This window comes from Aptenodytes forsteri, unplaced genomic scaffold (assembly GCF_000699145.1).
Source record: "Aptenodytes forsteri isolate BGI_AS27 unplaced genomic scaffold, ASM69914v1 Scaffold137, whole genome shotgun sequence".
NCBI lineage: Eukaryota > Metazoa > Chordata > Aves > Sphenisciformes > Spheniscidae > Aptenodytes > Aptenodytes forsteri.
In genome coordinates this window covers 4309177-4334532 of record NW_008796221.1, presented here as the reverse complement: position 1 = coordinate 4334532, position 25356 = coordinate 4309177, and the positions used below count along the sequence as shown (strand labels likewise).

At 39.8% G+C, this 25356-nt stretch overlaps 1 protein-coding gene across 1 annotated transcript in view; it reads right to left on the bottom strand.

Annotated features, from left to right (window-relative positions):
* Positions 1–25356, bottom strand: part of ATXN7L1 (ataxin 7 like 1) — a 122325-nt gene that overhangs the window by 36684 nt on the left and 60285 nt on the right. Inside the window, exon 3 of the mRNA XM_009289043.1 lies at positions 258–480. Within this exon, the coding sequence (XP_009287318.1) occupies positions 258–480 (223 nt within the window). The remainder of the gene's footprint in view (positions 1–257; positions 481–25356) is intronic.

The following is a 25356-nucleotide window of genomic DNA, read 5'->3' as shown; positions in this document are numbered from 1 at the left end:
TGTTGAATCTCATACAGTTGGCCTGGGCCCATCGATCCAGCCTGTGCAGGTCCCTCTGCAGAGCCTTCCTGCCCTCGAGCAGATCAACACTCCCACCCAACTTGGTGTCGTCTGCAAACTTACTGAGGGTGCACTCGATCCCCCCGTCCAGATCATTGATAAAGATACTAAACAGGACTGGGAGATACTAGAACATAAAGATACTTATTATTTTTTTTAACACCAACATCTTCACTAACTATTATTTTGGTACTTACCATGGTTTATCCCGTGGTACTTTTGAAGGAAAGACTGTGTGCTGTTTGCTACTGGAGGTAAGTAGATTGTCTTTGGGCGTTTTGAATGGCTTTGAGTTGCTGCTGACAGGGTTATGGCCGCTGATACAGGATTTCGGTTTCATCTGTACTAGGGATGTCCTGGAATTGCAGGCTGGAGAAGCTGGAGAAGGGGAAGGTTTACACATTGAACCGTGTCTTCGTTCTGTAATGGAAAAATAATAAGCTTTACAGCATTTCATAGGCTAAAAGAAAAAAAGAAGTCAGGGAAGAGGAAATTGTTCTTCTCTATGCTAGTCACAATGATTTCATCACTCCAAAGAACACCAGTTCATTACTGTTGTGAATGTAATCAAGCCAAATGATAACTAAACAAAATCAACTCTGTGAAGTGCTTGGAAAAAATGTAAAAAATAGTAAAATAAATGCTAATAATCTCCCAGAAAGTTTCACCAAGCAATCTCAAACCATTTTTTAAGCAATAAGCAACCACCAGCATCTCTGTGTGAGGTGCACTAGGTGTCCCAGCTCTTTCACATAAAGAAGAAAGAAGAGAGTATGTAACAACAGCTCAGATGACTCAGTGAAATACTCTGTGACAGACATGAGATTGCTTCTATAATGGTTTATGAACAATTCACGTGACCCGGTTATTGAGCAGTTTACTTTATGACTATCTTGTTTCAAGTTTAATGGGAAGCTATAAGGAAAACAACCGGAAGACTGAGAAGTAGCAAAAGGTCTACTGCTCCCAGCCCTTCCAGAGAGGCAGGCTTTGCCTGATTCATAGTTTGGAGGTTATCTCCAAGCACCAATCAAGGTAAAAGCTCATTTTTTTCCACAGAGAGCAAATGGCAAGTGCAAAAAAGCAGGAAGTTTATGTATCAGTTACAAACATTGGATCCAGAGGTCAGGCCCTTGTGTAAGCGCTGTTCACGCTCACACGAGAGACCTCTTAAGTACTGCAAAAAGCAAGGCCTTGCAGACCCCACAACAGGAGAATAGGCTTCAGGACAGACAGACTTCAGCAAAATTGTTTGGGTTTGGTTATTATTAGTATTTTTTTAAAATCTAAATGTCCTATCCCTGATATTGCTAAATAAAAAGATTGTTTTAAGAAGGTATTTGGCCATTCTTTACAAATTATATACTCCTCCAGGGGAGAAGTGCTAGTGCTTGGCCAGCTGGCTGATCACAGTGTGCTGCAAACAATGGGCTTGGTGCTGTGAGCTTAAGCACAACTACAAAATATTACAACAGACAGGAGCTGTTTTTTGCTGAGAGGTGCTATAAATCGTTAACAGTCCTGTCCCCCCATTTGCGGGAACACCCTTTCCCCAACCCCTTCACCCCGCAGCGAGCTAGCCCCAGTGCTCCCCAGCCACAGGTGGCGGGTGGCACAGGCGGGCTGGGGGAAGAGGAATTTTCCAGTCAGCAGGGCTGTGCTCGGCAGCAGCTGACTCTGGCTTGCCGGCACCCCGGCACCGAGGGCCTCCACAGTGGGGATCAGCCAGGTACTCCTGCTACTGACACAGTAATCAAACGCAGCAAGTGTAATGTAATTATAGACAGAGAACTTTGGACAAGCTGGAGTTTCTCCTTCAACACGCGGCAATTTTTCCTTGCCTAAAGCCTTCAGCACTTAACTTGAAGAATCCAAGTGGATGCTACTCTTTGAGCTTGCACGGCATTGCTCCCTCAGCCAAGAGCAGGTTAAGGAAGCAACAGCAACCTGCTGCTGCAAGGGAAGGTTTTGTATTTACATCATCAACCCTGCGCTCGCTAGCTTGATATTTCAAGGATAACTAAGAAAAATTTTCCCACAGAGAATCAAAACATGACAATTTGTCTGGCATCCTCACAAGTAAAAACTTGCCAGTAGCAGAAGGATTCATCCATGATTAGTTTGCAATAGGCAAATACCTCAAGCACAAAGATAAATGCTTAAAAAAAAAGAATATTCCAAACTGTTTCTATTATATCTCCAGTGACTAAATAAAGGCATTTTCTATTAAAGATCAAGCACTTCCGTAACTTCATATTCACAGCTTTAATTACAAATGCTGAAATTCCCTCCAGATTCTCCTGCAACCGAAGAACACAACAGTCTTAATTTTTTTTAAATACAAAAAGTAGCTCCCCTCACACCCCAAATGCCAACTGTCATTTGCCAGTTTTCACCCCGCCACACACCTCAGTGTGCAGTCTCTGCCTTTAAAAGTCCTTTGCAGGATGCAATTAATTTACATTCATTTCACCTCACATTTGTGGCAACGACTGTGTAAGCTATGCATCTGCCTCTGAAATGCAGAGTTCCATTCACAGGGTATTTATTTTGTTAAATAATAGTTATTGTTTCAAGATTCACCAACCTTCTCAGCAACTACTTAATCAATTTAAATTAGCTTAATAAAAATTTGCAACTTTCCCACTAATTACTTGAGGACTGATGAAAAGGAACTGCTATGTAACCAACAAAACCAAGCTGTATATAAAGTGAAACTTGGGGAAAAACATGATTTCCATACACAAATTATATAAATTCAGGATTAATTACTCCAATCTTCACCACAGCTACTGGTTTTCTCAAGACCGACTGCCTTCTAGTAAACTGTGTCTTCGATATCATCCCTATGGATATATTTGGAAGTGAAATACACTACTCTGTTATTAAAATTAATCTTTCAGAAAGACAGAAATTCAAGATACTGACCATCTAAAATTATATTTTAAAGTCATCTAAGTATCACGTGCCATAGCAAGTTATTTTTTAACAGTCTCTTTACACTTGATTTTTAGTCAAGCTAAACGTTTGGTGCTTTTCCCTAGACAACTTTCTCAATTTATTAATTCCCAAGAGCAAAGCAGTACATTAACTTTGGATTTTTTACTATAACATAGAAAATGGTGGAAGAGGCACTGTTCTGATATGACAATATAATAAAGTGCATCCCACTATTTTAAATAAATGTTTACTTAAAAGATAGGGAATGAAAAGGTTACAAGATTACTTATTTTATCTGAGTGTGTCGGATTGGTGATCATTCTTGCAATCAGAGCCAACTGCTATATTTGTGTTTCCTTTTACCTCCTCAAACTCCCCTCTTCCCCCAAAACATGGGTACAGAAAGTCTTCCGCGTTTTAGACAGACTCTGATACATATTTGAGAATTATCAGCATTACCCACCTTCTCCTGAAATTTCCTAGAAGCAAAACGGAAATTATGACCACTGTAAAGTCATACAGGAGGAAGAATGTAAATAGCCAGTGCCACACAACCATCGATGTTCTCAGACACTGCTCGGATGGGTAAAATCTGCACGCTTACTCACATAAGCGAATGTCACTTTAGTGTCAGCAGGAGAAGATGGCAGCAGCACCTTCCAGGTAGGGCCACAGTGGAGAGCTGGAAGAGTAACTCACTCCAAGGGGGCAGAAAACCACTGTTTGAGCTGGGCAAGCATGGCCGCAGGAGGCTGGACTTGCCAAAGGCATGAAACCTCATAGACAAATCTCAGTGGTGGGGGCATAAATCATAACTAAATATTGATATATTCCTTCTCAAGAACTATTAGATTGCCTCTCACTTCTTCCTTCCTTACTACGTATGTGGCAGTGAATCAGCCTTAGACATTGGTAATAAGCTTCAAAGAGAAATAATGGGAATATATGACAAAGCAAGAAGGTTGTCAGCTGTCAAAATCAACTGCTTAAACCAGGGTGGTGGTGCTCCTCTACCAAACTGAGTTTCCTGGTCACATCTGTTTTTTAAAAAATTCTATTAATTTGTTTATTCATATTTTACATATATACAAGGAATTACACACAATACAGAAATCTGCTATTATACAGCCTATGTAATAAATTAATATGTGAATAAAAGACATTTGCACATCAAATAGTTGTTATAAAATTAGATATTCACATACTAACATTCAGGAGACAACCAGCCATCTATGTAAAAATTTCTACGTTCGTCTGAAGTTCATGTGTAGACAGATTAGATCTAGCAGGGCAGGTGAACTCGTACACACACAGCTGTGGACATGGCTGTCCCTGTTTACATACAGAAGTGGAATAGTCACTGGACATAATTGAACCTAAAGTAGAATGAAAATTTTTGCCCCTAAAAAATGAAAAAATCCTGCAAGGTAACTAGAAAACCAGTTATCACTCGTAAGATACTAACCTAAATTCTACATGCATTTCAGTTTCTGCAGAAGCCTGCAACACTATGAATGTGTGCTCAAGTTTAAAATATGAAAGAGAACTTTTCCAATTCATTTAAATACTTCCAAATGGATGTTTACACTCCACATAAATAACAACACATATTCTGTTTTGTTTCTAAATACCAGTTGCTGTCAAATCCAAGAGCAGAGAGAACGCAATCAAAGTTACAGTCCTCTTTACTGCATTAATCCTTCTGCAACCTCTCAGCTGTCTCAGCACAGCCACTGCAGCAAGTGACAAGCAACATGTGACTTCTGCTGTCAAACAGTTAATGTAATAATGACATTAATCTCGGAGGAAAGTTTTAACACTCTCTCACTGAATTAACTGCACTTTCTAAAGAATCAATTTCAGATCAATATCTGTTATTTTTTCTAGTTAGTGGCAAGGGTCTAAAAGCCCAGCACTACATATCGTCCTAATGCGCATTGCAAACTCTGCATCAGTAGCATTGCGAATGATCTTAAACTGTTCCAGGAGATTCTCCACATCCTATGGAAACATGGATATAGTCCAACTTTCTCAGCCAAATCTGAATTGTTAGTAGATGTGAAGTCCTTATGTTGCTGGAGAGTTAACAGTCCCTGAATCTCCAGAGCTTCTCTCCCATGCCCTTGTACTCCATTTCTAATCCTCCTTCCTGCATCCTACACAATGCAACCCCCTACCTTTCCCCAAAACCTCTGCTGCAGCTGCCAAAGTCCTCTAGGTCTGCCTTTGAATCTGTAATTCCACTGGATCCTCTCCGATGGGTCACCAGGGAATACTAGCAGCTGTTTTGCAGGAAACGCCACATCTCCTTCTAATCATAAGCAAAAACGCAAAGCAATAGAGAGGCAACATGAGCTCCAGAGCCACAAGCACAGCGTGTGGGAAAAAGAGGCAAAAATCACATTCTGAGTAGAAAGTCTCTCCTCAAATTTTTGCCTCGACTCTCTCACACAAGATCAAGCACCCACTTAGCTCACAGCAAACCTTACAGACAACAACACAACAGTAAATATGTTGCCAGTAAAATACGTCAACCATATATTTCCAGGTGGACTGCAGTAGTTTTGTAGCCAAAAAGATCTTTACATGATCCTGAAACTGCAGATATCTAATTTGGACTACAAACAAAAAACATTTCTTAGTATATCCCACCTACATCCATTCTTACCCAACACGTGCTACTCAAAATTGATCAAATCAAGTGAACAGTTTTTGCTCACAGTTAGTGTCTTCTCCATCGGTGAGGCACAGAAGATTGCAAAGGAAAAAAGTCATGATACAGCTTGAGTGTAGAGAAAGATATGCCTTTGGTCTTTCAGTATTTTTTTGCAGGTAGTTGAAACAAAACAAAACAAAAAAATCCCTCTAACGTTGTCAGAAGAGAGATACCAGAACTTTGTCAGCACCAGTCATTTTGAAACATTACTCTCGTTTAGCACGATTTGACTTCCTGCGCACAAGAGGCCTAAAGCAAAAATCAATTTTAGGTTGACCCACGAATAACTCAGAGTCCCAGTGTTATGGATTATAGCTTGGTATTACACTTGGTAAAAACAAACAAAATATAATTGCTAAAACACGGAAAGGTAAGAAAGTTATTTGCTGTTAGTAAACATTACAGAAAAATAAAACTCCTTTGAAGCTTGTATTCATCACAACCCTTGACTTCATAGCCTTTTAACTTAAAACAGCATAAACTAATTTATCTGACTGCCCCTAACACAATATTAATACTGTTTGTTATTCCCCATTTACAGTATTTAAGCAGATGGTAATGAAATTTAGTATCTCATCCACAACGTGATTTTGTTCCAGTAACATATCACAGTCTTGTTGATGAAGATGTTACTTATGGTAAGTCCATACACCACCTATGCACAAATTACAGTTTTTCTATTTACAGTATATCCTGAGGTGTTTTGTTGCACAGCCCTTCACCGTGCAAAGTTGAGCAATGTATACTTACAATTTCAGTAAATAGTAAGTGAAAACTGCCACCTTGTACTGATCCCGGTTCAAAGTTTGCAAATGTACTTGGCATTAATTCTAATAAAACTAAAAGACAAAAAAACCCCACACATGCCCAAAAAGCAACAGCCAGCAATCAGAAAACTGAACAACTAGACTGCTTGCAGAAATGTGTCATCGTGCAGTAACTGGCAGCTGGTTCATAACAAGAGTTCATAAACACCTTGTAAGCACTTTCATTTTGCAGCCACAGTCTGAAAAAACCTAACAAAACCCAGTACGTGAGGTTAAGCAAAAATAAACTTGGATTTGATGCTAGCAAACTACAGCATAATATTGCAAGACCAAAAGATAACTTTACCAGCTTTTTTGACAAAACACTATTCCAAGTCCAACTGAAAAAGTTTGGAAATAATATCCGCAAACCGTTCCGCCCTTCTTGCACTGCGCGCTGGAAAGGAAACAGCACAGTCGGTTTCATTTTGATACTTCTTGTAAACTGACAAAGGAAACAAACTGCCAGCTCAAACCCCCGGACTGATCTGCTGCATAAAATGCAGCTCGACAATCGCAAGCTTCATTCCAGGTCAAATGACATAATTGGGAAATTATCAAGTGCTAAAATAACCGCCATTCTGCTGGTGTTTATTTACAATAAACACAAGCTTCGCTTTCTGACATAAACCCACTAAAACGATTCTCCATTTCACAAAGTCTACAAGTGAGTAGGATCAGCAAAATTATGCAAAACATCCTGCTAGAAGAAGAAATGTAAACTGAGCCACTTACAGAGAGGAGCAGGCTGCCAACTTAATCTGATTCTACGACGACTGTAAACATGTACTTTTGGAACGTGAAACAATTCACATTGCCACAGATGCCGTCAGAGAAACACAGCAACGTGATTAGGTATTCTGCACACGGTAAAAAAAATCAGGCAGATGACCTGCCGCAGCAAATACCAGATCAGCGCTCGCATACACCAACTGTTTTGACTACAGGCACTTGTTAAGCACCAAGTTTCAGGTCCTACCAGTTGGACACCAGAACTGATCCTGTGCCAAGAACAACAAGCACTGAAAACGGCTGTGGCTTTTTTTTTTTTTAATAATTGTTGATACAACTCAAGTAACTGCAGAAATGAACCAGAGTACAAAATTAAAAGCAGCAAAAAACACAAGTGTATATTTAGAGGAAGACACTGCATTTTTTCTTTCCTGATTCAGGAAAGAATAAGGGTGTTTGTGTTTAACACAGTAGGATGAACCTGCTGTTTTTCTAAAAAATCTTCTATTTATGGGACAAACTTGTCATTTGTCAGGGTAATTATAAGAGACAGGAGGAATAATCTCTAGAATATCACTAAATTACTCTTAAGTGGCCAAATATCTTAAAAATGGCCAAATTCCATAAAAAGCCACACAGTCAGCATTTCCCAGAACACTTCCATTCGTCTTCTGTAGAAAGCATAAAAAAACCCAAAGAAGGGTCAAATGGAACTCAAGCATGGCAAAAAACTGCTTCAAATAGTGTGATTAATTACACTAAATGTAAAATGAAGCTGCTGGGTACTTGGCCGCTTCTTTTACAAGGATTTTTGAGATCTAAAGACGAAGCTCCAAGGTATCACTGACGTATCAGAGACACAGGAAAATGATGGAAGAGTGAATACCTTGCCCTGGTGACAATGTCAGTCTTCACATCACTGAGCTGGAAGACCTAGATTTAACTCTGGTGTCAAGGCCTGTTTCTTCAGCTATAAAAGGCAATATTAATGATTTAGGGTATTAACTTGATTAAAAATGTTGGAGATTTAAATAGGAATTCATCACTTCTTGTAATGACACAATTCCACACGTGTAATCAGTATTTGCCACCTGACACACTGCTACTGCAGAAAAAATGACAATTTTCTACTCTAAGTCATACACGTTTCTCAGCTCAGCAAGGCCAAAAATCCCCAGGCGAAAAAGAAATAACAGAGCAAGTGAATCCTGGTTACACACTTTTTTGAGTGACACTCTACCAAAGAAAAGCAAGGAGAGCTTATGCACAGAAATTTCCCGTTCTGCTAGAGGAGATGCTCTGGTAGTCCAGCATGAAACCAGTGAGACATCCTGATGTGTCCGGGACTGTCTGAGGTAAATACCATCTCACACCTTGTGTCCAGTCCTTATACCACAAGGACAGCCCTCACCATCCTTTTGCACTGGTTCCTCTGTGCTGGTATCTCACTACCCGCTGACCAGTGGTAGTGGCATTTCCACCATTTTTGTTCTCAGAGCAAGGAAATGTATTATCAGCCCTAAACTTAGGGCAGGTACACGAGGTGAAATGCTAAAGTATTTCTAGCAATCAAGCAACAGTACCTTCCTTCAAACAAAGGTAAGCAGAGCCAACAAATCAGAATTTTGTGGATGATTTTTAATGTGAAGAGAAATCCTTTATTTGGCTATTTGTTAGACGCAAGAAAAAAGTATCTTTACATTTAACACTGAAATACAACAAGAGGAACAGCACTCTAGTTTACTAAATATACAAATTTAAAAGCAACTCACCTAGTCATTCCTCCAAACACTCGATTTAAATAATTTTACTCCAGACACACTGTTGCAAATAGAGGAAAATTTAGTATTGCCATCCTCTCATGCTTCATATTGTGTAACAGACCTGTTTCCTCAGGCCTCAGACAGATCTTTCACATTCAAGGTCATCTGACAATACATATTTTTATTTATTTACTTACATTTATCAGGTAAAATATTTCACTGTATCTCTATCTTCATCTTTAGTGATATTTACAAAATAATAACAAAAAAAGTAATTTATGTACATTATTGTTTTAGGAACTCATCAGATGTTTCCCCTCATCTATTAAAAAACTATTACAGAAAACTGATATTTCTTTAAAGCTTTACCTAATCCAAACAGATATAAAGGCATTTCTTTTTACAGATAAGAAAAGATAAGCCACAGAAGAGTGAGATGGGACTACTGAGGCGGTTTGGCAAAAAACAATGCTGTACTATGACCCCGAGAAAACAAGCTATCGTTTTTAGACTTATGTTCTTGATCTGGTTTTGTGCATAATATCATGTCAGATTTTATTCAGTATCAAGATAACATATCACCAGCTCATTTTATCATTCGTTAGAAGAAACTTGTACAAAACCAGTAACTTTACTGAAATTAGCCCAGAATAATGGCTTTGCAGGACTTGTATATAATCTATTGTTTAAACCTTCGGGCTTTTTCAGCTCTGTTATTTGGGATCCAAAACCAGCATCTGGTGAAACAATATATTTCTTAACAAGCTGTTTTATAAGCAGAGAAATAATGAAAAACGTTTTTCTAAAAATCTGTGGGTTTGGTCCCTAAATTTGCTCTATCTCGGTTACCCTGAGCTTCTCCGCCCCCCAGCGCCCTCACCATTTCATCCCGTATCCACAGTCCTTTGCCCCCCCCCGCAAAGAGACAGGATAAGCTCTGTCTGGTCTATAGGTACACGTGTGACAACTGTCAGTACAAGCGTGCTACTGCCACATGAAATACTGTTCTCTGGGGGGACATTAATTAAGATGTCTCTTCACAGTCGCTGATTTTCACAAGATTGCTGAAAACAGTATTTTTCAAGCCAAATTGGCAAAGAGTTAAAAATTCTTAGACAAAATTGGTATAATCACATAAGCCTTATTGCTGCTATTATTATTACTACTACTATCATTATTATAATAATTACCATCTTCTAGGAAACTCAAGTTAAAATTTGTATATGAAATTTTTTACTTGCTTTTCTGTGTTTGCCACTCCTCATGGATATTCCCAGGCAAATTAATCTCCTTGGAATATTCTGACATCTTTTGAAAATCCAGGTAACCAAACAGATCTGCCCAACTAAGGACACTGATTTGTTTTGAAAACTGAATGAGCTTATATTTAAGTTTCAATTTGTTTTATCAAACCCTGCTACAAAAGCAGCTTAACTGTCACTGCGGAACATTTCCTCATTCCAGGCGTTTTAGATAAATCAGCTCACTCATCTTTCAGGCACATTATTTGCCATAAATAATAAAATCCATTATTTAGAATGCTGCAGGAATACCCACAAGTGATAACCCCCTAATACACAGCCTCCAAAGTGAATGTGCAAAATAATTCCTGAAGAGGTCACTTGTTCATGTTTCCCTCACTACATACAATAGCTCTTACAAACAAGAAACCAAACTCTCAACCTTCTACAGAACAAAACTGAACAGACAACACTGAAAGACATACCCAAATACAAAAGTGGGTTTGTAGGGCACTTTTTCTGTTCCTCTCCCTTAAAAATCTCCTTAGTTCTATATTTACATGCACTTAAGATCTAAAAAGACGGTTTCTACTTCAACTTGCATCATTTATGACTTCTAACTGTGCAAACTAAAGAAACGCAGACCTAACCACACATGAATGAAATAGATGCAAATCAACCTCTGAGAGTCCAAGTGAAAACTACTTCATATTCTGCCCCGAATGTGCCTCTTAACCATTCTTCACTGCAATGAACTTCATGTATTACAAATGACTTGTTTTGGATACGCTATTTACCTGTTCATAATACTAACAGCTTTCCCATCGTTGCCCTGAATGGGAGAGTGTTGTATGTCTAAAATTTTAAATGTCTGTTCTACCTATATAAAAAATTTCTTTCAGATGGGCCTTTACTCAGTTTCTTTCAAGCTACTATATAATTAATAACAAATCGAGACTTCAAAATTTGTTGAAGCACGGTCAGTGTTTCAGATGCTGTGTGAAGAAAGGTATTTTCCAAGGCCACACAGCGATTTGAATGCAGATCTGAATTTAAGGCATTCCAAGTTTATTCACCCACTCATGTTGCCTCTGTCACGTATTAACATGGCAGGAACAGCACAGGGGAAAGACAGATGATTTCCATTACAACTACCTACCAAGGTGCATGAACTCCACAACGTGGCACAGCTGTGACAGCATAGCTGTGCAATTCAGCTTTCCCCCCTACCACTTCCAATGCCTTGAACAACCTGTCATCCAGTGCAGGTGGTTCCAACTTTCTATGCACCTTCTCAGAAGCACACACAGACTATATTTTAGAAGAACTTTTAGGAAAAAAAAAATGCGTAGACGCTCACCAGCTGAAGACATGGGATATTTTTCCTATGAGGTGCTCTAATTACTTTCTATAATTACTTACATAAGCTCATTGGGGGGGGGAAAAAAAAAATCACTTCTCATTAAAACAGGTTCCAACTTTCTATGCACCTTCTCAGAAGCACACACAGACTATATTTTAGAAGAACTTTTAGGAAAAAAAAAATGCGTAGACGCTCACCAGCTGAAGACATGGGATATTTTTCCTATGAGGTGCTCTAATTACTTTCTATAATTACTTACATAAGCTCATTGGGGGGGGGAAAAAAAAAATCACTTCTCATTAAAACAAGGCATAGCTCAACTCAGAACAATTCTTGCGAGTTTTAATGGACAGTAACAGCTGAAGACATGGGATATTTTTCCTATGAGGTGCTCTAATTACTTTCTATAATTACTTACATAAGCTCATTGGGGGGGGGAAAAAAAAAATCACTTCTCATTAAAACAAGGCATAGCTCAACTCAGAACAATTCTTGCGAGTTTTAACATGGACAGTAAGCAAACAAACCAAGATCATTAGAAGTCCAACTTGCAAGCAAGTCCACACAAAGGAATCAGTTCCACCTGAAGACATTTAACTACGAGACATGCAACAGGAGGTCTCTGAGAACAAGCATGCAATAAACATCTTTCCAAGGTATCAAATGTTTGACATGTATCAGTCATTTCTGATTTAAACCACCCGAGTCAACTGGAGCATAGGTAAAACATATTAGGATGGTTATTTCCTACCAGAGCTTAGCTGGCTTTTTATAGTGCTAGGACCTGGCTTCATCCATGCTTGGTGTAACATGTCACTTCAGGTGGGAAGAACGAATAGTACATCTGTGTGTCAAAACATGAGAGTAGCCTTTGGTCAGCCAAGAAATGATTACAGGGGGAGTAAGCTTGGAAGCTAACAGGAAGAAGAGAAAACAATTTTAAGACAAGGATTTCAAAGTGGGTTATTTATAGAGTCAATACTCAATTATCCATGGTCAGATTATCTGTACCAGAGATGCAGAAACAAATCAGCTCCAGCTGGGCTCATTAGCCTAGGTGCAGCTTGGTGCAAATGTTCCTATACTTCTAGGGACGGCACAGGTCCAGAAATTATGCAACAACATTTTTTCAGCATAAGACTGCAGTCCTTTTTTTATCTAAAGTGAGGCACTTCGGTTGTCTCTGTACGGCATTTCCAAAGGCAACAGCATTGAGGAAAATGACAAAGACTTCAGATGAAGCCACCGCCTTGCAGCATTACCCCCGTGCTCTGGGTCCCAAGAAGTTTTATTAACTCAGGCACAGCGTCAAGCCCGAGCTGGCTGTGTGCATTCCTGCCATGCTGCGTCAGGGCTGCGTCCTCCGCCTGGACGCCAGGGAGCTGGAGAGCTCGGTGCAGACAAGCACAAGATACTTGTGACAACGCAGGAGCCAAGCACCAGCCAGCATGGCAAACACTAATAAACCCAAATACAGCTGGGATGGCCTCCGTGCAGAGGGACTGAGCTGTGAGATCACTTGAGATTATGATTTACAGTTAAGTCATTTAAACCAGATATTCTAAATAAGGGAAAACTTTGAACACAAGTGCTTTCCTAACTCTAAGAAAAACACAGCAAGAGACAATACCAATCCAGCTTGAGGCTGTTTTCCTGGCCACAATGCCAAAAGTGTAATTGACAGTGAAATAAAAAGGTAGACAGGGAAGGAAATGGAAAAAATCCAACATTACATTTCCTACCTGCCAATTGCTTCCTCTGAATCAGACTATCTGTGCTCATGCTGAAGGGCTGAAACCTTTCTCCATCTGTCAGGAGACAGCAAACTCCAGAAAAGACTTTATGCTCTTTAGACTCTTCTGGAAGTTGTCCCTCCTCATCAAATTGATGCTGCTATAGTTGAAAGAAATCCTATTGTTTAGAGATAACAAGAGATACTTCTAAATTGGAGGAGTTTGAGATTCAGTTTATTTTTTTCCAGCGATGGGAGTCACTTGACCAAAGAGGCAGGGAAAGGACAACAAGCAGGATACTGGCATGAAAAATCTCAGCTATAATCAGCTGACTCCAGCTTGATTACAGAGGAGGAACTAAACTCTGTATTTGGCAAATGGATCACAGAGCAAGTCTTTTTTAAAGCTTTTTGCTGAGTCTGCCAATTGGTAGCTAGACAGTACAGCAGATTTAACCAGCAATGGCTAACAAGTGAACCAAAAGTAACCATGCCTGAGCTATCACCCCTGGGATTTGCCTACTGTATCTAAACACTGAGAGAAAAAGGTTTATTTACACTGAAGAGCACAACGTGTAGCAGAGAACTGCTCAAGTAGTTTCAAATTACAGCAAGAAACAGAGGGCCACAGAGCATAGGACGAGGTAGAGGAAGAGGGTTACCTATCCTACCAGAACATCATTGTAACACTTGCGGAAATCTGCAGGTCCTAAATCTACAACCTTATTACTCCTCCTTTCCTTCTCCCTAGTCCCAAATGCCTTGACTTTCCAGGTTGCTTAAGGTCTGAAAAACAAATAATTCAAGAAAAACAATAGTTCAAAACCAAAGTTCACTATGATAGGTATTACTTATCAGAGAACTCTGGCAGTTTTAGTTGTTATTTCTCCTTACATTTCAGATCCCTAAATGCCTACTGCCTAAAAGGTGATAGCAGTGGAAGTTACAGAAGGTTTATTGTGTTTCTTTGCTGTTTTACCTTAGGACGTGAAGTTTATTCTTGGTATTAGGGACTAACATACTTTGGAAGGTGTAACATTCAGCAAACAAAAGTGGAAAACATATCTTCTGCTGTACAGTATTTGCAGGTCTTGTGTATGGGATTTATCTTGGAATACATACTAATGAGGACAGCAGCACAAGCACTAGAAGGGAAAGGACTCAATTACTGTAAACAACTGGGAGCAAAAGACTGTTAAACATTCAACAATTCACATCAACGGAAGGTTTAAAAGTTTTCACCTCTTATTTGCTGTAACAAAATTAGGTCAACACTCCCCTCCTCCCCCCTAAGCCCCATCAAAATGGGAAAGACAATAAATGCAAAACCACTGCACTACCTCACTGCCCTGCTGAAAGTCTTGATTGCTGTAAGGTTTCAGGAAAGACACCCAAGGTATTTCCCCTTCCTGGGGGCTACTGCCACAGAAAATTTCAGCCTGTAACTTCCAGGTAAATTGGCTGTGTATCTGTCAAGCACATACATGCAAACCGCACTTACATAAACTTTCTGCTCCAGTACTGCTCCCCCCACCCCAAGATAACAATTCTAGCCAGGAACTTGATTAGCAACAGACTGTGAAACACTTTCAGAGAACTTCAGAGCTGGCACTTACAAAAGGACAGTGAAATTTTATGGCCTGAAGGCCCCCGAGCAAAGTGTGGCGGCTGGCAACGGGCCTTGCATGTTATGGCTACAGTCATACCGCGGATCAGAGATGCAATTTCTATTCCTGCTCCTCCTCTCTTTCAAAACATTCCTGGCTCACCTTTGGCTTCAACCTGGTATTAATACACGGCTGCATTACAGTGTAGGAATAGAGACCGGGCACATTGTGTAACATAACCTTGAGTCTTTCAGCAACTGCTTCCTAGAATAGGCTGCTCTTGTCCTGCAAGTACAGTGTGTATTGCTGCTGCCAGATGTAGCCTTGTAGATTCAGTATATTGAAATAGGCTTGCTGAGCCCACTTTCACAAGCAATCTCGATTCATCCTGTGTCAGAGACCCCTCTCTTTTTAATAATTTTATGCCAATTTACACGTCACAAATCTTACATGCCCCCCCCGTTAACTGTAAAATTATTAAATACTGCAGTGATATGGACTACTTTTATATGACTTCTATCTTCCTCTTCATAATTACCTGTCAAAATCTGTTACATAGTTTAAAACAAATTATTCTATGCTGGTTTTATATTTCAATTAAATATAAAGCAATACTGGTCAGATACCTCAGGACTTTTCTAGCTTTACAGAAATCAGACCTCATTTAACAGCCATAGTACTTCATAGATTTAGACAGATACCACCTCCACCAGATGACACTGGTTTCAGGTAGACAAGTAGGTTTTCTTTTTTCCTCTGAAAACTTTAATAAAGTTTTCTAGTGTCACTTAGATTTCATAGTTATAACCATTTAAAAAATAATGTAACGGGGATACAGAACTTTAAGTTTTTCTCCTTCTAAGTTCATTAGTACAAATAGAGGGAGGCTGTAATCCATGCACACAGCCTCAGCTGTAATTCATCCTACAGCATAGCAGAGGTAAAGCGGTAACACCGACATGAAAGCTGATACTATATAGCCCTTAAAGCTTGCAGGTAATCCCTCTCTTTCGAAACACTCCACACTGAAAGAAATCAGATACATTTAAAGAATAACTCAGTATCATAAAAGTACTCACTTCCTTTTAATTTAAACTTACACATCTAGAACCATATCAAAGCTTCCAAAAGCAAATGCTCAGCAATTGCCTTGTTCTTTATTTAAAAAGCTCTATAGAATATATATAAAGGAGTCCATTAAAAAGTTGACAGCTGCTAATTCAAGAGTCAACAGTTTCCCATTATAGTGGCACATTGTGTTTAAACTGTTTTAGTACCACTGTCACATTATTAATCAAATTAAGAAAAAAACCTATGAATTACATATTTCTAAAACACTACCTATTACCAATGTAATCAGAGTTCACACTATTTTTTTTTTACCACATTGTCACATGTGAAATATATGTAGTAGAGCAAAACATATAACATACAAATACATACGATGCATAAGGGAGAAATCACGATAACGTCTTTGCATATATGGGTCTAGCTAAGTTTCTAGTTATCTGCCTCTGTTTTTCTTTAACCTTTCCAAACTGGCTGCAAATGGAGCTTAGTGTCCGCTCACAAGTTAAAAATCTTTGCAGTAATTTGTGTCGATTTGTACAAATAAAAATCACAGGCTATATTAGATTCCAAGACTGTAAGCAACACGAGCTATCGTATTTGCACAACAGCATGCTGATATAGTTGGGGGGGGGTGGAAATCACAGTACAGATAAGCAAGGGTCAAAGTTCTGGTTATACTTGAAGTTTCAGTATCGGCACTTCCTGATCTGAGTCTAAAATACTCTTTATTAAATCTATTTTGTCCTTCTATGCTAAAGTAACGAGCTACCATTCTCCCCCTCCTTCATATATCTACTTCTGATTTGCACATTTATATTATTATAAACCATTAGGCCAGTTTTAAAAGGTCTTCAGTCCACAGGAGGCATTGCCACAATTAGTCACCCAGGCCAGAGCTGTGCTTAGCCTTAATGGCTGCACAAAGCTCAGCCCAGGAGAAACCTCCTGGAGCGGGGCAGGAGTTGTAAAGGTACCCTTGCACGCTTAAATGTCTGGGCTAGTTTGGAGACCGTAACAGTTGCTGCCAACCCTTAGATACATGCCACCTCCCTCCACATTACACAGGTATCTAAAACTGTTGATGTTTCTCTCCAGCAACAGCTGTGTCCTATAACCTTGTACGGCTCCTGAAACAGGTTTCTCCCACCGCTCGTCCTCAGTGGCAACAAACCAACCCAGGGCCTTTATCGACCCAGACTCACATTCAGACCCCGCTGCAAAAACCCCATCAGCGGCACCTTCCCCAGGTGTGCTGACAGAATCCCCTACGGAGACTCGGAGCCCACCTTCGGCGGGGGCCGCCCCGCCCGCTGCAGGCTGCCGGGCCGCCCGGCGCGGTGAGCGGCGGGGAGGCTGCCGGGAGAGCGGGAGAGGGCCGGGAAAGGGCCGGGAGCTCCCCCTCCCGGGCCCGCCGGCAGCGCCGAGCAGCGCTCCGTAAACAAGAGGCCTATTTACTGACGGATGCTCCCAGGGGGCATTAGTCTTTCTTTTTTTTACCCTCCCTACTCAACGCGACGAGCAGGAAAAGCCCAAACAAGCAAAAAGCTCAGGATTGGCACGGTAAGTGCAAAAATTTTCATCGTGAAAATCCCGTTTCATTTATCACTCAATTCTTCTCCTGAAAAATTGTCAAACTCCTAATTTAGTTTAGGAAGGCTTACAGAGAGCAAGTCCTTCAGCAAAGGAGCCAGCGGTACCTCAGCTTCAGCCACCTCCAGTGAGATTACACACTCCGTCCGCCTCTCCCAGGCTCTAGTACTTGCTAATCTCCATGGAATAATGCATGGTAACCGGGAATTAAAAATTAAGCTTCTGAAGATCTGATTATCTTTGATTTTTACACAGTGATGTCCAAGTGGACCCAGAATTACGATCCTGTTACAGTCAGCTGCTGGATAAACACTAAGTTCTTTATCACCTACTTTCCTTCTTACAAGTACTCCATACTCACAGGTACGCAGATATCAGAGCTATGGTGTCACCACCCGAAATAAAGCGCTACATCAACAAGCTGTGCTTTGCTGCGGCACAGCTCTGCGTGTTAAAACATCCCTCAGCCAAAACCTCAGCCAGTCGACCGCTGCTGGAAACGGCAGGTTCCCTGTTAACTGGAAATACTTCCTTTGGCATAACTGGCAAGATTTGGAATGGAAGTATGTTTAACGCTTACCCAATGCCATTACAAGTAATTTGTTTCAACCATATTTAAAAGGGCAGCCCTTCGGCTCTCCCCACATACATGCAACTCCTCTTGCAGCCGAGTAGCTCTTGGCTTGTCCACTAAAACCAGCCAAAACCATCAATTTGCAGCAGACCAGCATGGGACCCCAGTTTAAATGCAAATTTATGCTCACAGCTGTGTCCAACATGAAACACACTGACAAATGCAAGCTCACATCATAAGGTACTTACAAATGTCTTAGGATTAAATTCTATGTATTTGCACACATGCATGGAGTGCTGTTCCCCAGGAAATTAAGCTGAAAGATTTTCTCTGGCGTGCTGCATTCCCTGGCTGCGCACCCTCCCCGACTCTGCAGGGATCCCAGTGGGGCAGGAATGGGAATGGCCCCAATTTATTCAAGTTGCTTTCTTAATCACAGAATCATCTGCCTGAGGCTTTGGAAGAAGAGAGAAAGCGGATGGGGAGTGTGAAAACACAGAACCAGCACTCTCAAAGATTAGTCACAGTAAGTAAGCTCTTCAGTGGGCACTGCGGGTCTTTCTTGCAGCGGTTTCAATAGGGCAGAAGACAGAACTGGGTTCAAGACATCCTGACCCACTGGACCCAAAATGGAGCCCAGAAATTTAGCCAACAGATCTTTGAAGCTGCATAACCTGTTGGTTTGTGTTTTTTTTTTTAAATTTAATTTGAACACGGGGCTTGAAGTAAAAAATAAAACAGATTATATGTTTGGGGCATGAGCCTACCTAAGCAAAATAATCCTGAATGCTTTTGGGATTTCTGTGTAGGAAAGCATTCACTGCAGGTATACATGCATCACAGAACAATCACTGAAGCCAAGGAATAATGAAACAAAATAAAATATGGAAAGAGAAATAAGCAGAAGAGAAACAAGCAATAGGTATAGAAATAATAAGTAAGTAATATCAACATGTAAATAAAAAGGCAAATAGTCAAGTAAAAAGTTTAAAACTGACTGGAAAAAAATCCAGCAAAAATATATGCTCATAAAAAGCTCCAGCAAAGCTGAGAAATCGAAGGCTGAAAGAAACTACGGGTTGTGTTGCATACCTCCATCATTTTATGGCTAGGCTGTTAGACACTGCTAATACCTATTTGTACGTCTCAGGTTCATGCCTGTGGAGCAGCTGTCAAAGCACACTGTAACACATAATCCTGGGGATCCACGGGACTACAAGGCTGCTGCAAAGTGAGTGGTGATTGCTGCCTCATTTGAGTGTGTGATAAAGGTCATATCACAGGTCTTGAATGGCCAGTAAGTCATTGCGTGGTTCTGACTGTTTAAAATATAACACAGGGTGATGTTAAGGAAGTGCTGACTTCCATGTAGAAACAAAACAATGCACCAGAATTTGGGGGAGGATCCATAGTAACTGAAAACAACCTAGCAGAAGTAAATTCAAAATGATGCTTTCGCTATCTGAAAATAAAAATCCATCTTCTAAAGAGCGAGGGTGATGTTAGCTTTTGTTTAAGATACAATCAGGGATGTTGTCAGTTTTCTGTATCTTAATATTAGGCATCTCAAGTGATCCATCGATAGATCGCCTGAACCAAATGTTTCAGGAAGTGATAACCAATGTTTTCATTTTCAATCTAAAAAGGGGAATTTATCAACAGTATCAAGACACTTATTTGAATATAAAAGGACTTCTACAGTTGAGATGAAGACCACAGACATTTACCTTATAGATTAACTTCTTGTAAATGGTTTTCTTTATACAATGTGATACTAACAGACACAGTTTGTGCTAATGACAAGTTCTGCACTCAGTCATACAGAGAAAATATTGCACAGTAGATAATTATTTTCTAACTCTAGAATCTTAATACAGAAGTTTTAGGTATAGAAACTGCAATCTGTAAAAAGGTTGAGAACAAAGCAAGCCAATAGTGAGAGGTACAATTCATTGTAGGCAATATGGGGGGGAAAAAAAAAAAAAGGATTTTTTTTCGTAAAGGATCACTCTGCTCATCTCACAGGCTTTAATTAAGTGGCTAAGAACTAAGGAGCAGCTAAGAGTCATTCCTTTGTAACCTGTTTTTTGCAGAATATAAATGTGGCTCTGGTAATAGTAGTACTACATAAAAACATTAAGGAGACTGCCTATTTACCAATGCCTGGATATAAACATTAACTTGCCTGATGTCAGCACAAAGTTAGGATATCAGGGTGTTTTTAAGACTATCTTGAAAAGAAAACATCTAATCTCTGTAGTTAGTTTTGGACTGAGGGAGCTGGGTTTGTCCCTATTGAAAAAAACCCCGATATGCCAGCAGCTTTTCTGTACTGTGCATGAGAAGAATATTCCCATAGAATTTTCAATAGGAGGCCCCAAATTTAAATATTAAGTGCTTTCCTGATGGACACTGGCACTATCAGACAGCTTGCACATTTAAGGTACTCGAACCTGGGAACATTTCTTAGTACCCAATACATGGGGACCACCTAGTCTGGAATGTGTTCTGGGACTAAAACTTTAAAATGCAGAAACAAGAGTCCAATCTGTTGGGAGTATACATGTTTCTTGCTAAAGCTGTGTGGGCCTAAAATAGTGCCAAAATTAATTTTGTTTCCTTGTACTGCTAGATAGGTCAACACGCAGGGTTTTTTTTCCCCACCAGAAACAAGGCTACAGCTTCAGCAATTCAGCACCAGCAAAAACAACAGAACAGACTCCAGGCAAAAAATTTAACCCGACAGAGAAACAAAACACCAGCACATATATTTGAGTGGCAGTTATATGAAGTGTTTTGGGTTTTTTCTGTAATTGTATATTAATGTCACTCTAAGCCCCAAATCAGGTTTCTTAGTTTTAGTGCCATGGACATTTCAGCGCCAAAGGACAGAAGAGGGGTGTTAGAGAAGTGCAAGTCAGAGCACTTGGGAAAGCCAAAATTGTACTGATTTTGCCTGCAGAGATTATTTCAGAAGAATCCCTAAAACTCTAGCTGATCGTTTCTGCAGATGGCTGGTAAAAACTGCCAACAGGTATCTTATCTAAACCATATTTAGCAGAAAACAAGAGGGGAACCAAATTTCTATGAATTCCAAGTATCCTGACTCAACAACTCCAACACATCAAGCATCTGATCCATCTTCAGAAACACACTCTACGAAGCTGTGTTTGTGGCCTATAAAACACTCCTGCTACTCTTAAAGCATCACAGATTTTCATAAACAAATCAAACAACTGTTGTTGTACTGAGAAAAAGTACAAAGCCCCAACTAACAAGTGGTGCTTAACAGATACTCAGTTACCCTACAGATCAGACTGATGCCTCAAAAGTACAAAGCCCCAACTAACAAGTGGTGCTTAACAGATACTCAGTTATGCTTACGTTACCCTACAGATCAGACCGATGCCTCAGCAGTCCCGAATTTTCACAGCAGCTCCTCCAGAAAGGCCACAGTATTCTGGCTTCTTGTTTAACCTCTTGGAAATGAAAAGTGATGAACACAGGTTTAACTGAGGACTGCCTTAGTCCTGCACAGTTCACTCCTAAATCCATAAATTAGACTATTATTTTTTGGAAATCCTAGAAGGCCTGAGATCTATCCATACCCTGAGATACTCCCTTTTTTTCTGTTTGCCCTATCCATGTGTCTGAGATTTGTCCGTATTTCAGGCAAGGAACAGCCACTCCAGTCCCTTTCACTTGAGTGCAGTCAGTCCTTGCATGAGGTTTGCCCCATCCTTCCCATACAGAGATGTATGACAAACACAGTTCTCTCCCTTTTCGTTCTTCATCCAGGCCAAGAAGGTGTTGCCCATTTAGATGTCAATATGCATACAAGTGACATTTTAAAAACAGCTTCAAATACTGTAACAGCATAAGAAAAGACAACCTACCATCTGCTTTCTTAGGAAAAAAGTCATCTTTTCAGAAAGTGCTTATTCAATGTCTAGCACAGGGATCCTCTTTCTTGGTCATGATCCCTAGGGGTTCCTTAGAGATAAGTTTCTCTTATTAAAAATAAAGTACTGTAACAACAAAATTAAGAACAAAATTTTGTTTCCATTTTGAGTTGAACACAGTTCTCTTGCTGTAAAACTTCTAACCTAAATTGTCTAAGCAAGTTGAAGTACCAAGAAGTGAGCACACCATCTTTCCAAAACGTAGCTAGAGTTAATATTGTACAATCCATAAAAACCAGTCCTTGTTCTCAATTGCTTATAAATGATGACATCAAACACTTGGGCACCTCACCGGTGCCATGGATTTCAGCAGTACCACTATAGGTGCAGCATTGTGCTTATGTGCTGCTAGGATAACTGATGAAACTAACCCAACAAGGAACGAACATTACTCCTCCAGCACTTAAACCTGCAATTCTTCAAGCAAGCTCATGGAGACAACAGATCCTTCAGTACTTCTCTCATACAACTTTTTCCACTGCTCTAGGGCTCTGAAAGCTTTTAAATATTTTTAAAGAAAATTTACATGTTAAATGATACATAAAGAGCTAATGAATACACAAGTAAAATATGCAAAATTATTTCCTATTTCTTATAGGAACAATGCTGCTGTACATTGTAGTGCTTTCCTAAGTTTATTACTTTTGTCATACACATATTCCTTAAGGTGTTACATGGAAAAGGCCTCAAATGTATCCTTTAACCACTTAGAGCAAACAAGAGCAAATTTGTTGCTTGATGTGTGCAATGCTGCATACATCTTCACAAGATGTTACATTTCTTAGCCGTGAGACTAAGATACCAACTAGTATCTCTTACTGACTTAATTCAACTAATAATAAAGATTTTATTTCAATTAGTCTCTTAGTCTCGCATTAGAATCAGTGATTCAGATTTAAATTAAATTCACATAATTTTCACATCCTGCGGGTATGCACGTTTTGACAGTACTGCAAAAATGTACTGCAAGTCGCACAGAAGTTGATTGAAACCGTCAAACCAGTATTTAATTGCTTGCTGACATGTACCTCAACATTGATTTAGGAAAAATAGTCCAGACTGGATTTATCTGAACATACAAAAGTACACTCAGAAAACATATTATAAAGTCACCTGCATGCATGGAAGGAATACTGGTTTTATTACTACATTTTTAATTCCTGAATCACATATCACAGCTTTTTTCCATTATTTGCTCTGCGACTACATGTACCACCTCAAACTTCCAGAATTTTTTTTCCACATAATAGATACTATAAAATTCTAGTTTTAAGACTCAAAAATATTAAAAAAAGTTTTAAACATAAAAATTTCATTACTTCTGATCCTCAGCCTTTGAAAAACTGTTAACATCCGTGCAATCTCATTAAATACAATTGCTCAAATAAGGTACAATAAAAGCAATCTGTAAGTAAAGTTCACAAAGTTTTTGCAGAAACTTGTATTCAATCTGTTAGCTCTCCCCTCCTGAATTCAGTGCTGCAGAAGGCAATATTCTGGATATGCACTCCAGCAGTCCTCACCACTTCTTCCCCATTTAATTCTCATTTTCTATAATTTACAACTTTTTCTTTAATCCTATTCAGTCAGAGTATGTGGAGTTTTAGAGCTGTCCTTCTAGACTTTCTATGTCTTTTGATAATATTAACAGGCTTACTCTACACATTAAAACTTACTCCCTACCACATCCCCCTTCAGGGCTGTGAATTCCTGTTAAGATATGAGTATGCCTTTTGGGGGAAAAATATAGCACAGCGCCACCAGTTCTTAGATATATCAACAGTCTGTAGATACCAACTACCAAAAAAATACTCAAATCCAAACAGGCATGGCCCAGAAAAATAACACTTTAAGATTAATTCAAACAGTAAATCTTTCATCTTCAAGGTCAGGTGTCCTTTTCAAAAGATATGCTTTTAAGATTGTAGTTTAGATAAGACAGGCAGAGCTGATTTAATAATTAATTGTTGATGCTGTTCCCTCTGTAAGTGCTACTCTGAACCACGGCATTCTCCCTGCTTTTTCCTTGCACCGTCTCTGGCATTCACCTGCCGCCCTGATGGGCGAGCTTAGCTTGCTAAACCAGCAGAAAACTAACCAAAGAAAGGGGGAAAAGGTGCGAAACCACAAGTAAATCAAGGGAATAGCTTTCTCCTGTTATTCAATAGCAAGTTGAATAGTGTCACTACAGGGCAAGATGAGCAGCAGAAGCACTGCAGGTAAGGAAGAGGATCCCAGGACTGGGTAGGAAGGGCGAGATGAGAGGAGCAGGCTCTGCCCTCTCTGCAGCAGCGTGCCATTAGATCCATTCAGGTGCCCATTAGATGCCCAACGAGCAACAACCTGGCACAGTGATAGCCAACAGAGCTGTAAAAAAGGGCACTGATGTCACCAACAGAGAAAACAAACTGGAGACATGATAACGTTTTAAAGCTGCTGAAGGCTTTGCTGCTGTTGAAAAAGGTTCATGCTTATTTTACAAGGACCGCGGCTGTCACTCGATGATCAAACCTTGCTGGAAAAGAGCACCGTTGCACCTCGCAACCTGGGGCTGCTCTCACAGCTGAGCCTCCAACCTGTATTGTCTTCTTCCAATCTATGAAAATTTACCATCAAGGCTCAACAATTTATTCCCACAAAACATCACTGACCACTGTCCCATTTATAACCATGGTATTTTGGGAAACAATGGCAAGCGTTAACAGCCTGGCATCAATCGCCTGATACTTGTACTACACTGGCTGGTCTTAGCTAACCTAGCTGCCTTCAGTTATGGCCTTTGTACAGTAGAGAGGACATGACAAATGTGGTAAGAATGAGTAACTAACTCTTCATACAGTAATATTTTGAGAAATGTAATCAGGAGTCTGTAACGAACTGGATACAAAAGGAGTAAAACTCTTCATTCACTATCTGTACATCAGTAAGAATCAGCTTGCTTCATTTTCAAGAACAAAACACTAGAATAACTTAGAGCTGCTGAGCCTACTGGACACTGCAGACCTACTTCATCAGTGACTTTTACATGTCTAAGAAAAGACTATCAGAGAAGTAATGCAGAGGCACAGGGAATTTGTTGTAACGCTTCTATACTGAGTGCACCTTGCTAGACTTGGGACTCAACACTATCGTAATATTAGTACCTTACTTGTGAGACTAACATGTTTGCCGTGGTTTCGGCAGGGATAGAGTTAATTTT